The following is a 15,603-nucleotide window of genomic DNA, read 5'->3' on the forward strand; positions in this document are numbered from 1 at the left end:
TATATATATATAATATATATATATATATATATATATATATATATAGTAAGGCTACTACGCTTTTAGAAGCATAGAGCCTTCCGTACTTTCAGGTCGTTTTTTATATTACGACTTTCAAATCGTCGATCAGCTCTGTTAAACTTGATTTAGAGTATTTGAAGTATCTAGAAAATAAATTATGCAATTTTTTGATATTATTTGCCTAGTGAACGAAGAGGCTCAAAATCAACGGTTGAAAATAAAAATCTTACAAAACGAGATAATATTACATTAAAATTTTAGATCAAAGGTATTGATCTTATTTTATATAGTATAAAAAATTTTCTATCAAAATTTCACGTGATTTGGATATTTCTACACCGTTAAACTTCCAAACGGCTCACTACGGCCATTAAAATTATGAATTTTGAGCCCCTTCGATCACTAGGCAAATGATATCGAAAAATCATAAAATTTATTTTTTAGGTATTTCAAATATTCTATATCAAGTTAACGGAGCTGATTGACAATTCGAAAGTCGCAACATCGAAAACGACCTGAAAGTACGAAAGACTCCGTGCTTCCAGAAGCATAGTAGCCTCACACTATATATATGTATAGTCCGACTGTTATACTCTTATGAGTACGATTGTTCTCGTACTCAAAAGTTGTTTTTGATTATAGAGCTTCCGAATTGACGATTCATATCGTTAAATGTTATCTACAGCATTTAAAGCGTATAGAAATCAAATTTTATAATTTTTTGACATCATTCACCTTACGATCAAAATGTCACAAAATTGATAATTTTTAATGACCAGTATAAGATATTTACTAGTTTCGGTGTAAAAGAATCAAAATCAGTTGAATTTTTGATAGAAAATTCTATTCACTACATAGATAATGATCAATAACTCCAATCTTAAATTAAAGGATTCAATCATCCATTTTTAAGACGTCGTTCGATTTTGATCGTTCATTTTATTCCAACTTGATGAACTTAAATATGATTTTAAAAAATTACGAAATTTATTTTCTATAAATTTCGAATATTTTAGATTATATCTAACGGAGTGAATCGTCGATTCAGAAGTTCCATCATTGAAAATAACTTATAAGTATGAAGGGTTCTATATATATATATATATATTAAGTGGATCGTCGATTTATAAGTACGAAGTAGATCGTCGATTCATTGAAAATCTGTCGCTATCAATAGTATTCCAGCCTAACTCTCTCTATATATATATTATTAAAGTATTAAGAAGCTTATACGACTTTTTAGACTTCATACATACCTAAATTAATAAAAAAAGAAATTCTGCACTACAATTATCAAATGTATTAATAATTATATAAACCTAATGTTATCATTGCTGCAAATTAGAAGATGCCAGTGTCGGTGACCACTCACCTGGGTGGAAATTTCCTTCAGGACAGGAGACGCGCGTTTTTTTTTTTTTTTTTTTTTTATACTGCTACTGATGTTGTTTTCTACTACCTAGTCAGTCAGAATTAGGATGTTTCAGAACGAGGAAGCCAGCGCACCCCACTACTAGATACCAATCGCGCGTGGCACTGTACCAGACACTTCCCGAGTATCCTGCCGAAACCCTGGATATAAGCGACCCACATACTCAAACTTCTGCGGGGGTGAGGACATTTTCCAACCCTAATCGGTTTTTTTTTTTTTTTTTTTTTTTTTTTTTTTTTTTTTTTTTCCTTTTTCTGGGCCGAGCTGCTCCACATTTGTAGCTTAGTTTATCAACTTAATGAATAAAGCGAATAGCATGCTACTTTTCTCTCAAAAATCAGTTCCTCCACAATGACAATGACGTTTTATTTTTTAATATATATATTTATTTTTTAATACTCCGAATCTCTCTCATCTTTATCTATACATTATTATTAAGCTAAGATTAGATATATTAAATGCATTATCAAATCGCCACTACTAAGACTGTTAGATAAAATAGAGTTAGGAAAAAAATATAAAGGGTTATATTTCTGCATTCTCGACCACAAAAAATATATCATAACCGACTTATCAAAATGTGCGGAACGCAATATTACGTACGAAAACAAACAGAATATTTTTTCATCATACTTTTTCACTGCACGTAACACAATCTTTCCTCAATTCCAAACGAAGCTACCACTCGGCCGGCAGCTCATTCCAAAGAAATCTCAAACTCTCCACGCGGTTTGTCGGGTGAATAAAATTGTGCCCATTGCATCCATACACCGAGGTACCATGCATTTATCGACTACTTTTTCCGTCGCGAATTTTAACTATATCATACGGCAAGTTATAGCTTTCTTCCGTATATAAAAAATTGATATCTAAATTAAAAGACGCGATAGATCGATCGATCATGGAAGAAAAGCAAATATATTATATACTGGTGAACAAATAAACAGATAAACCAGATGCAAGCAACAAATTAAATATTAATCTCAAAGTGAGGACTAAATTAAGACAGTGTTGAAAGGTTAGCGACTAAATTGAAATCTTATCAAAAGGCCACGGACTTGAATGCTAAATCAAAAGTTTGAGGACGCAAATGAAATTCACTCAAACTTTAGGGACCAGCAATACGATTTATTTGCCAAAAAAGAATTAATAATTCAATGGAGGTCCCCTTCACCACATGACGATAATTCAATGGAGGTCCCCTTCACAGCATGACGGTTCACCATCTTTCTGATTGAGACTCCTAAACAACTAATATCTTTTATTTAACTTTCTATACTCCGGTTAAAATTTTACAAAATTTACTAACTCTCTATTAGTTGTTAGCTATCAATTGATCTAATTTATTTACTAAAAAGTAACTCAAGTTATTAAATTTGATGAACTCACCAATCAATTTAGTAACATTCCTAAACTTTTTGGACTAAAATCTTTGAATTTCAAGGAAAAATAAAAATAAAAAGTAAATACTTATATGAACTTATATGAACTATGGCACGTCTTGATACAACTACTAAACTACACAATCTTGAAAACTTTGATTTTCGCACACAACTTTTCAATTTATCCCATATTAAGCCATTTGATGGTTCTTCTGGTATAAAATTTAGATCTTTAACATGAGTTTTATAAAATATACAAATCAAACTCTTAAAAACATATGATACATCCAAATATGAAATATAAGAGCCATCAAATGATTCAAATCAAAATTTTAAAATATTGGATAGTTGATTCAAAATGGATTATAAAGCTATCAATATTTTGAAAGCACACGAGACACGGAATACGATATGACTCGAATACGATGACATGAAAGGATCCAGAAAATTAGGATATGAAAACAACATAAACACCTCTAATAAAATATTATATTATTAATATAATAATATATATTTATTATATTCAAAATATTAATTTTATTTAAATATTGTAATATTTCTCATGCAAATAAAAGTTAATAAAATTCTCATTGATAGTTCATATTTTTTTTTAAAAGAAAATTCTCCACCATAATTAACTTATTTATATTGTCTAAAATTTTTTTTATGCATTCATTAAAAAAAGAATTAAAATATTTATCATCTCATATTAAATATGTATAAAAAAATTAATAATTTTTTACCGATTATCCCTTGTTGCTAGTGTAAGTAGCAAATGGCTTAGTAATTAATACCTGAGTTCCCAAGTTCGAATCATAGTTGATTCACATTTTTATTTAAATTTATTTCTAAAAAAAATAAACGAAACGGATAACATGCTACCTTTTCTCTCTCAATGGACTCGCATTAGTCAACAAACATATTTTTTTAATGAAATGCATCATGGACCTGCATGGAACGGGCGTCAATAGTATGTCTGCATCGGACACGAGGTCAATACGGATATACGAGACTTATAAAAATGTTTGTGATACATAGACGGTAAAAAGAGTTCTTAAACTTTTTAGATAACACAGCGCGGTTGATACACTAGGAAGAATTGGATTTTTACAAGATGATCAGTATTATTGCAGATCTTTTATAATATTATCTTACCACCTTTGTAACATTATCTTACCGACTGTCCCTAACGCAAGTGGCAAAGGATTTGGTTATTGGTATTCGAGGTCTCAAGTTCGAATTCTAGTTGTTCGTATTTTCAGCTAAATTTATTTTTAAATGAAATAAACGAAGCGGATAGCTTACTACCTATCTCTTAGAAAAAAAAAAAAAAAAGAATGCGCATGCAACACTTCTTTATATAAAAGAATTAAAATTTTAAATAATTTTATTTATGTATTTTATAAAATTTGATTGTGTGTATGTACAATAAATATATTTTGTTTAATCATAATTATCTAATCTATCTATTACTATATATTAAAGTAGAACCTTTAATGAACCCTATGTGAGAAACTGACACGTGGCTTTCTATATGCTTGCCACGTGTTAAATTCAAATATGGATATTTGGTTGCGAATTATTTGAAATGATTGGTTGCGAAAAAATCGGTGAAAAATATTTATCTTTATTTAGAATGCGAAAACGAATTATTTGCAATGAAACATATCATCGTATTTGAATTTAAATATTAAAATGATTCAAAACTAAAATTTAAATCAAATATAAATTATTGCGAAAATATCTTTATCTTTTTAACTAATTTTTTCATGTCCAAAAATTTTGAACCATTCATCTTAAATAATCTATTAAATTTTGACGCATTTGAATTTAAATCTTAAAATAGATAAAAATTAAATTTTGAAAAAATTTTGAACCATTCATCTCAAATAATCCATTAAATTTTGACGCATTTGAATTTAAATCTTGAAATAGATAAAAATTAAATTTTGAACCATTCATCTCAAATAATCCATTAAATTTTGACAAATTTGAATTTAAATCATGTGGCTTTCTATATGCTTGCCACGTGTCAAACTCAAATATGAATATTTGGTTGCGAATTATTTGAAATGATTGGTTGCGAAAAAATTGGTGAAAATATTTATCTTTATTTGGGATGCGAAAGCGAATTATTTGCTATGAAACATATCATCGTATTTGAATTTAAATATTAAAATAAAAATATTTATCTTTATTTGAGAATAAATTATTACTTAATTAATTATTTGAAATTATTTGGTTGCGAAATATGCAATAATCGGTTGCGAATTATTTGAAATGATTGGTTGCAAAAAAAACGATGGAAAATACAAAATGATTCGCGGTTGCTTTGAAATTATTGTTTGCGAAAGAATTGATGGTTGCGAATTATTTGAAATGACGAATTATTTGAAATGATTGGTTTACGAAATGATTAGCGGTTGCTTTGAAATTATTGTTTGCGAAAGAATTGATTGGTTGCAAAAAAATTGGTCGAAAATATTTATCTTTATTTGGAAATAAATTATTACTTAATTAATTATTTGAAATTATTGGTTGCGAAATACGTAATAATCGGTTACGAATTATTTGAAATGATTGGTTGCAAAAAAAAGGTGAAAATTACGAAATGATTGGCGGTTGCTTTGAAATTATTGTTTGCGAAAGAATTGGTGGTTGCGAATTATTTTAAATGACGAATTATTTGAAATGATTGGTTGCGAAAAAAATGGTGGAAAAAACGAAATGATTGGCGGTTGCTTTGAAATTATTGTTTGCGAAAGAATTTATAGAATTTATAAGTAGTATAGATATAGATATTGCATTATTTCTTCTGTAATTTTTATTTCGTAATTTTTTTTTCTCTACTGTGACTCCTGTAATTTTTTTAGCTCTTAAATATTGATTCTTTAAAATAAAACATATATTTTTTTATTTTTTTATTTAAATATGATGTATTAATTTTTTTTTTGGATGTCTTATTTTTCTCAGGATATGGCATTTGGGTACGATTTTATACGTGACATCACTACTCTTGGAGACAAATGGAAGATCAAAATTAGAGTGATTTGTCTGTATACTATGCCTGAATTTCATCGCCCATAGATGGTGAATAATTTAGAGTTAGTTCTTTCTGATCAAAATGTAAGATACGATTTTATTTTCAAATTTAACATATGTTTGCTTCTTCTTTTTTTAGATATTACATAATTTGTTTATTTTCTATTTTAGGGAGATAGAATACATGCAACGATAAGAAAGGCTTTTCTGAATAAATTTAAAGGTCTTTTTACGAAAGGAAAAGTTTATGCGATCAATCAGTTTGGAGTGGAGCAGAGCAGCGGCTCCTACAGGACCACTAATCATCCTTACAAAATCAATTTTCAATATTTTACGGTTGTACATGAGATGAAAAATGTTTTGACCGTATCAAAGTATGGATTTATATTTACCCCTTTTGATGAAATACTTGCTAATATCGCTGATGACAAATATTTACTAGGTAAGATTTATTACATGCATCAAATATTTAATTTTCAAAATTTAATTTTTAATATGTGTACCTACTATGTTGATTCTTACATTTTATTATTATATTATCTCAGATGTCATTGGGAAGCTTTCTGGAATTAGTAGAATGGAAGAAAACTGCAAGAACAATAAAGAAACAAAAAAGATTACGATACTACTTGAGGATGACAAGTATGTGTTTATAATTATAAATATATTTTTTGAATGTTTATAAATTTTTTTTCAGTTAGCAGCTTATAAACGTTATTTTTGAATTTTTTCCTCTTTCCCAAAATACCGGTCCCTATTAATATAATATCTTCCGCATATATAATATTTAATCATATTTTTTTAAAACAAAATATATAAAAGTTATCTCAAATTTACCTACTAATATTTAAAATATTTGATATTTTATTTAAAACATTATAAAATATATTAACATATATAATATTTAATCATATTTTTTAAAAGCAGAATATATAAAAGTTATCTCAAATTTAAAATATTGGATATTTTATTTAAATTATTATAAAATATATTAATTCTTAGTAATTAAATCTAATCTAATGATTGACGAATATAAAATATCTATCGCTTTTTTTACCTAAATTGACCTCAAATAGTACGTATCAAATTTCACTTTTTATACGCATATTGTATAGCTTCTAATAACCGTCGCCTACATAATATCATATTTTATCACAAATAATATTCGCATTTCTTAAAATATTTTCATTCTCACATGTAATATCCACCACCTATATAATATCCAATTACATAATATCTTCCGCATATATAATATTTAATCATATTTTTTTAAAGGTGAATATATAAAAGTTATCTCAAATTTACCTACTAATATTTTAAAATATTAATTTTTTTTAAATTATTATAAAATATATTAATTCTTAGTTATTAGATTTAATCTAATGACCGACGAATACAAAATATTTGTCACTTTTTTTTACCTAAATTGTCCTCAAATATAAATATAAAAATTATCTATCTGATATAATATAAATAAAAATTAGTAGGCACATATATGATATAAAATAAATTATTTTATAAGTAGCATTTGTAGTATAATGTTCCTTTTAATTTGTATTTTGGTCATTTAGTATTTTTTTCTGTAAAACTTATAGCAACAAAAAGCTGGGTTGCACATTGTGGGGAAGATTTGCTGAAAAACTTCATACTTATAAACAAGTAGGGGATGAAGGCCCTGTCATAATTATAATGCAATGCAATGGTGCAACATAAAAGATTTTGCAGGTATCTTATTTATTCAAACTTTGGATATTATTTACATTCTTACTAATTATATTAATTATTGTATATCTATGGGCAACATAGGTACACGTAATATGTCAAATTCTCTTTATGCAATCAAGATAATGATCAATACTGATATATCAGAAATATTGGAATTCAAAAATAAGTAAGTTAACCAATAATCTTATTATTATTTATCAATAATGATCAATACTGATANTTATTGATAAATAATAATAAGATTATTGGTTAACTTACTAATTATATTAATTATTGTATATCTATGGGCAACATAGGTACACGTAATATGTCAAATTCTCTTTATGCAATCAAGATAATGATCAATACTGATATATCAGAAATATTGGAATTCAAAAATAAGTAAGTTAACCAATAATCTTATTATTATTTATCAATAATGATCAATACTGATATATCAGAAATATCAGAAATATTGGAATTCAGAAATATTGAAATATTATTTAGTTAACCAAGATAATGATTAATACTGTCAAATTTTGCATGGGTAAAATTTAAGGAATTAAACCCTGCGTGGTTTAGCTCAGCTTTTGTTGCTTTTTTGGGTGGTTTACCATTTGATGAATTTGACAAAAACTTTTAACCTTTTTGTAATTATATTAAAGTTACTTGAGCAAAAAAGTTTTGAAGACGACAGGACCATTTAAAAACGTCGTAAATAGTTGAAGGGTTTTCCATTCATTTTTACCAACTAGGAAAATTTAATTAGAGTTCATACCTAATTTAATAAAAAAAATTTCTGCATCCTAATTATCGATATATTAATAATTATATAAAACTAATATTATCATTGATCCAAATTGAAAATTTTCTTCACAATGATGCACTTTATTTATTTATTTTATTTTTTCCCACTTGACACTTGACAGTTGACTTTTTGCATCTTTATCTCTGATTCTCTATACATTGGAACTGTGTCTTTCCAACTCTATTCCCAACTTGCTCGAAGAAAACTCTCAAACTCTCGTCTTTGTAGTTGTCATCTGATCGGCGAATCGATGGTAGAAGCCGCAGCGATCATCACGGGTTTCAAATGGTTGGCTCCGGTCGCGACCGACCTCCTCAAGAAGGGCTACTCCTTCATCGGCATGGATGTGGATGAAAAGCTGCAGGATCTGCAGAACATCATCATCCCCCAAATAGAGATGCTGATCAATGCCGCTGAAAAAAGCCCGGATAAAGACCGCCTCCGTGGTTGGCTGCGGAGCCTGGAGGAAGCAGTTTACGAAGCAGAGGACTTGCTGGACCTGCACGACTATTACCTGCTTGAACAAAAAGTGAAGAGTAGCGCAGGAGGAATTACGGTACGTCTTGAATCTCTTCCTCCAATCAAGTACTTATCGAAAAAATTTAGTATAAATCTGAAAAAGAGCTTGGTGAAGTTGGAGAAGACTGCTGTGAAATCGAGGGAATTCCGACCATTCTTGCCTGGAGGGAGTAGTAATATAAGGGGATCTGAAACCGCCACTGAATCAGGTCAGAGGGTCACCACCTCGCTGCTTGTGCACAAAGTGTTCGGCCGAGACAAGCTGCGTGATCATATCGTTAACCTCCTGCATGAGATGGCAGGGCTCGAACCCGAGTCTGGCTTTGTTAAATGCTATTCTATAGTAGCCATCATTGGTCTAGGGGGAGCCGGGAAGACTACTCTTGCACAGTATGTTTGTGATTATGAAAGAGTAGCAGAAGCCAAGCATTTTGATGTCATCATGTGGGTTCATGTATCTGAAAGATTGGATGTCGAAAAGTTGACAAGAAAAATGGTGGAGTCAGCATCCAAAGAGGAATGCCCTAATTTAACTAATCTCGATATTCTTCAAAGGAAATTGGAAAATTCCCTCAAATCAAAAAAGTTTTTACTTGTATTAGACGATATTTGTAGCGAGAAAGAGGTGACTGAGGTGCAGTGGGAGCAACTGCTCGCCCCTTTAAGCGTGGGTAATAAAGGAAGTAAGATCTTAGTGACGACCCGTAGGAAGGGAGTAGCGGAGGCCTTAGGTGCTAGAAACATTTTACATATAGAGGAACTAGAACAAAGCGACTTCTTGTCCTTGTTCATGTATTATGCCTTTGGAGATGCGAAAATTGATGATAACGAGCTATGCATGAAATTGGAAGGGATAGTGAAGGAGAACGCACCGAAACTGCATGGCTCTCCCTTAGCGGCGAGAATGGTTGGCAGTCAGCTACGCAAAAGGCTGAATGTGGATTTTTGGAAGAGAATTTTAAGTGGAGACCTATTGAAAGACACTATGAAGTCTCTTCTTTGGAGCTATCAGAACCTAGATGCACCATTACAAAGATGCTTCTCATACTGCAGTCTATTTCTCAAGGGTCATGAAATCGAGCGGAAGAACCTAATTCACCTGTGGATTGCAGAGGGCTTCATTAAGACTACAGATGAGGGCAAGAGAATCGAAGATGTAGGCCAGGAATATTTTGATGATTTGCTATCCAGCTCTTTCTTTCAACCAGCAAAATTCGGTAGTCTTTACACTATACATGATCTATTGCATGATCTAGCAGAGATGGTTTCTAAAGATCGTTATCTTAGAGTTGAAGGAAATCCGGCAAAGGCATTACCTCAAGGGATTCGTCATCTTTCCTTCCGCATCGATAGATTGAGTGATCTTGTTGAGAAGATATGCAGTTTAAAAAATCTCCGTACGTTGATAGTCGTTACGAGGAATGATGATGATTACATTGATGATCTTCTCCACATCATATTTATCAAACTAAAAAAGCTAAGGGTGGTGGATCTTAGGGGATGCACATTAAAAAAACTACCAGAATCAATCGGGGGGTTGAAGCATCTGCGGTACCTTGATCTTTATAAGTCATCATTTGATATTTTGCCAAAATCAATTTATACACTCTACCATTTAGAGTTTCTGCGTTTGTACGCATGTACATTAGCGGCAAAAAGACTAGCCAACTGGATTAATTTGCAGCATTTACATATCTCTTGGATGACCTTGAATGTAGCTGGGATTGGCAGCCTGAAACAACTGAGGAACCTAAGAAAGTTTCAGGGGTCTTCAATACATATTAATGGTCTTGAGAATGTTAAAGAAATGGGGGAGGCCCCTGTGGACATAAAGGGTATTGCGGAACTGTGTTTAGAATGGAGTACCACCGTTAACATTAGCAAATCGTCAAACATGGATGCACGAGTACTTGAGGGTCTTCGTCCGCCTCCCCATCTTTGGTTTCTTAGAATCGTGGGCTATCAGGGTTGCCTATTGCCAAGTTGGTTGGTAGGAGACCGACACCTCTCACACAATCTTATATCTCTTCAGCTTATTCTATGCCGGCAGCTAAAGCAACTCCCGATCCTTTCCCCAACCCTGAAAATACTCGTGCTTTCTTCTTGCTCCTCCCTTCCGATTGTCTCCAAAGAGGATTTGGCAATTATTAGGTCCACACAAGACGTAAGAATTTCCCAAGTAGTGACTTTTATGGAGGGGTTGGTTGCTATATACGGATCCTGTATTGTGTTGGAAACAGAGTGGGATTTACGGCGTGGATATGATTCACAGAGCTTGCGCAATTGGCTAAAAAAGACCACTGACATTGTCTACCAAAACCTGCAGGAGGCGGAGGTGCGGCTGGTCCTGCCCTCTTCTCTTGAAAGGCTTGTTATCAGCTCATGTCCACTCACCGACAGCACATTGCGGGAAGGTTTGCAAGGTCTTACTTCTCTAGGGTCCCTCGATATCTGTAATATTGTTTCTCTTACGTCATTTCCCTCGGCGGATGTGTTGGGACGTCTGACGATGCTCAAAAAGCTATACATCAAGCAATGCTGGTTCCTAACTTCGCTAGAGGGTTTGCAAGCCCTCGTCTCATTGCCAAATCTCGTCATCTCCTTTTGCCCCAGCCTATCCGCAGAAGGTGGCAACACCTCTATCCTGCCCTCATCTCTACAGCGGCTCGAAATCGAGGCATGTCATTGGAAGCATTTGGATGATTCGCAGCCTTATCTGACTTCCTCAATCAATTCACAGAGCTCAGACATTCCATTCGCGGCATCCCTTCAACTGGGTCATCTGAAATCACTCACGGAACTGCACATCACCAACTGTCCAAATATTGGTTCCTTGCTTGGTTTACAAGAGTTGAATGACCTTGCAGATCTCACTTTGATGGGATGCCCGAAACTGGCCCACGAAGAAACCAAGTTAGGGAGTCTTATAAAAAATTTCCGCACTGATGCTCCCTCGCTGCTCTATATGCTGCTCGCAGAAGAAGCCCTTGCCTCTCTCCGGTGCTTGTATATTCACAAGTACAATAAAGAATCATTCAGGTCAGAGGAAGAGCAAGTGTTTCAGCACCTCACCTCGCTCACATCCCTAGTCTTCGAGAGTTGCAGCATCAAGTCCTTGCCTAACAACTTGGAAGGCCTGTCTTTCTTTGAACAACTGAGTATTTTCGACTGCCCAAATATCAGGTCATTGCCTGATCTGCCGAGATCACTTTTACAGCTGGACTTGCCACATTGCAATCCGGTGTTGAAGAGGCGATGCCAAAAGCCTCGTGGCCAAGATTGGCGCAAAATTGCGCACATCCGTACGATATCACTTGACTGACTCATCTGCTAGCATAGACTTGCTTTGCCAAAAAATGCGGAGGTTGCTTCCCTTGGCTTGTGGTATGCCCTCGTACACTCTCCTGGACACTACTTTTAACTATTGCACATTTTAAAATAGGTAACACGAAACTTGCATTTCTTTTCTTTTTTAAAAAAATAATTTTTGTACCTAATGTTTTGTGATTTATTATTGGATAAACTTCAATATGCCCCTGTGTGGTTTAGTGTGTTTTCAGTTTGCCACCTTGTGGTTCAAAAGTTCACTTTATTACCTTGATTCTTGTTTCACCAAAAATAAATTCACCATAAAAAAGGGTAGCAAAAGTGATTTTTTTTTTTTGAAAACCGCAGGGTCAGTGAAACAAAAAATAAAACCACAGGATCGTAGAGTGGCAAAGTGGAAAAGTGCTAAACAACATGGATAGTTGAGTGCAATTTTTTGAATCACATGGGGGGCAAAGTGAAATGCGCTAAACCACGGTGGGATAAAGTGAAGTTTACGTTTTATTTTATTTCATACCTCTCTGGCCAATATTAAAAGTGTATTAATTATTCTAATGGAATATTATGGAACGTACCTACATATTATGTTACTTGATGGATTATTTTTTAAACCTTGATGCGGGGTGCTAATCTTTTTTTTTTTCGAAAAATGAATAAGTACCGAAATGAAAAATTCGAAGGTCAGGCAGCACCTGCATGTTTTTACCTTTCTTGAAAAAATGTTTTTTTTTCTTTTTTTCTTTCGTAGATTACACTTTGCGGTATTGTTCGCTTGATAGATGATTCTAAATAACATGCATGATGGCTCCAACACATCATATTCATTTGGCATCAATTTTTTTTTTGTCATTTTAATGAACAAATTTAGTAGTTCTTGAAGTTTTGTCCACACAAACATCAAACACTGTGTCTTCCGCCAAAATTTATATAGTACAGTTTTCTTAATCAAGGATATGTTCGAGAAGGAACCAGTTCTTGTAACTCGAGCATTACAAAGATGTAGTGCTCTTTTGTTTCTTCCTAAATTTCTTTCAACATAATATATGTTATACCACCAATGGATTTGTAAACGTTTAATGATGTAATATATAGTATTATGCTTGATACCTTTTGTTTGTTTAGTTGGGTGCCGATCTGATCTGTCACATTAATATTACCAACTTGTTGGACCAACCACCAATTTAAAATGATTTAGCTCAAGTTGATAAGGCCCTCAAACTCTCCCATATTGTTTAATGTGGGGCAATTGGGTTGTCGCAAGTTATTTACTATAACATGTACTAAAATAATTATCACAAAGAAGACATACGAAACACTATTTTCACTTTCTTTGATCTAAATTTTGCACAAGCTTGATGTTAAGCTGCCGAGAGTTTTAATTCTATTCTGCTCAGCATTGACAGATCCTGAACAGCATGCATGATTGCTTCAAACATTTTATCTCTATCACTCATCCTAGTTTTTGCTTTTTCCTTTTATTTTTTCGCTTTTGGTTATTCTAAAGAACAATTTTAGCCACAGTTGACATCTTAAGCAGTTTCCAACGGATTGACGCAGGCAAACTAGCTACAAATTACTTGTTTGATTCAGCTTTTGAACTTTCTTTAGCAATGATGTATCGCAAAGCTCTAAATATCTAATTAACTTTGCACTGTTAACTAAAGCTGTACCTCACTTCTTTTTCTTTGTTTTGGTTAGCTACAAGCCTACAAGCATGAAGGAACTAACCTGAACTTTTGGTCATTTGGGAACACGATTATGCAAACTTCTAAAACTTTGATTTTGCTACCTTTTCTTTCAATTTTATTTGATCTATATCCAGCAAAATTATTGCTTGTACCTGGTTGATCCATAGTCTGTACATCCATAATGCATGCTGTGCTTTTAATCTAACCATCCGGTCTCAGGTAGGAATAAAAAATGCAACTTATTCCTTAGTAGAGATTAAACTATCTGATCGGACGGATGCATGCATGAAAGCATTGCTCATGGATGTACGGATGCAGCAGAGGTGGGCGATAATTTCTCAGATCCGTCAAATGACTCGACTGACACGGATTGAAAAGTTTAAGTGTTGTAAAATAAAAATCTTTCAAAGTCGGTTAGTTGTTGCCATCATCAAAGTTCAGGTTAATTCTGAAAGTTTGCTTTAGGAAACTATCCATAAATCTATATCTGTTTGCAGTTCTCCTTACAGCTTGTTTCTATATATTTGTCTCGGCAAATTACACACAAATCTACATTCGTTTTGACTAATTCGAATATTAAATTAGTGTCCGTTTCAGGAAAGCTGGTGTTGTACGCAGTGGTTATCAATCATGTTTCATTAGCTGATTTGTTTGCTTGTGCTCAGAGAATAAGATTCCGGTGTGGTGAGAGTGTCCAGGACTGTTAGTTTACTATACTTCAGCATCAAGTCATCAACTATCAAGTATGAAATCAAAATGGCCTGCAAATTGATCAGAAGATCCTTTCAGTTGGCTATGATCTGCGACTTGGAATAAAAGAGAGAATCATGTATCTGCTTCTAAGTTATACAAATCTCAACAGCTGTTTGTGTTTGATTTATTTATAATCTGATTCCACTCTGCTACAGGAGATCGCAAAAAGCATAATGATGGCTCCATCAACTGCACTAGAAAAACAGCTGCAAGAATGCCATCAGTTTGTGTTATTTATTGGGTATTGTTCATTGACAGCGTCTGTATCTGTGTATTTGTAATGTGATGATATTTATCTTCTATATATAATTGAACTGCGATTTGGATATTTCTTAGTGTGATGATCAAGGCACATATTTTCCTTTTATTCGTGTTCAAGCAAACTGGACTAGTCTACAGCTATGACTCTCATCATGTTGTTCTGCTTAACCTTATCTCAGGATCATTATCAATTGAGCGCCTGCCTGCTCATAATTTTCTCTGCTTCGAGAAGCAACAGCAGATATTTGGCAAATAGAAAAAAAAAAAAATTAGTTCTTGTCGGATTGTTGGCGTTAACCATTAATTCTAAAAACTCAAACGGTTAAAAATACACAACCAATTCATTTAAAGCGTATAGATACAGCGTTCATAAGTATCGATTGTGACTCAGCCAAAATCAGTCTCATGCCATTTCGTACATGATTCGGCCCAATCTAGTCTCACGCCATTTCGAACGTGACTCGGCCCAACCTGGTCTCCCGCCACAGAGTAGAATACTGGCCTATTTAAGCCAACAGTTCTTTCACGAGCAGAAAGAACAAATTGCATCGATAGTCCTCGGAGTTTCAACCAAGTTCTATTTGGGTCCTTGAACTTTTTAAGTTTGATGCTGCCGTCCTCAAATTCGTAAAAGAGTTTCACTACAGGCCTTGTATACATTTACTA

General features: G+C 33.0%; 1 protein-coding gene across 7 annotated transcripts; it reads left to right on the forward strand.

Moving 5' to 3' along the window:
* Positions 1 to 8,475: 8,475 nt before the first annotated feature.
* On the forward strand, positions 8,476 to 15,004 carry LOC109703811 (putative disease resistance protein RGA4). Of its 7 annotated transcripts, none has more exons than XM_020224526.1 (3): positions 8,476 to 12,292; positions 12,584 to 12,712; positions 14,509 to 15,004. In XM_020224526.1, exon 1 carries the CDS (start codon positions 8,640 to 8,642, stop codon positions 12,228 to 12,230), a length of 3,591 nt encoding a protein of 1,196 aa, XP_020080115.1. In that variant the 5' UTR covers positions 8,476 to 8,639; the 3' UTR covers positions 12,231 to 12,292; positions 12,584 to 12,712; positions 14,509 to 15,004. The 7 variants fall into 7 exon arrangements, with proteins under 7 accessions (XP_020080115.1, XP_020080116.1, XP_020080121.1 ...); XM_020224527.1 differs by having other exon boundaries at positions 14,521 to 15,004; XM_020224532.1 differs by having other exon boundaries at positions 14,589 to 15,004.
* Positions 15,005 to 15,603: the final 599 nt, after the last annotated feature.

This window comes from Ananas comosus, unplaced genomic scaffold, assembly GCF_001540865.1.
Source record: "Ananas comosus cultivar F153 unplaced genomic scaffold, ASM154086v1, whole genome shotgun sequence".
Lineage (NCBI taxonomy): Eukaryota > Viridiplantae > Streptophyta > Magnoliopsida > Poales > Bromeliaceae > Ananas > Ananas comosus.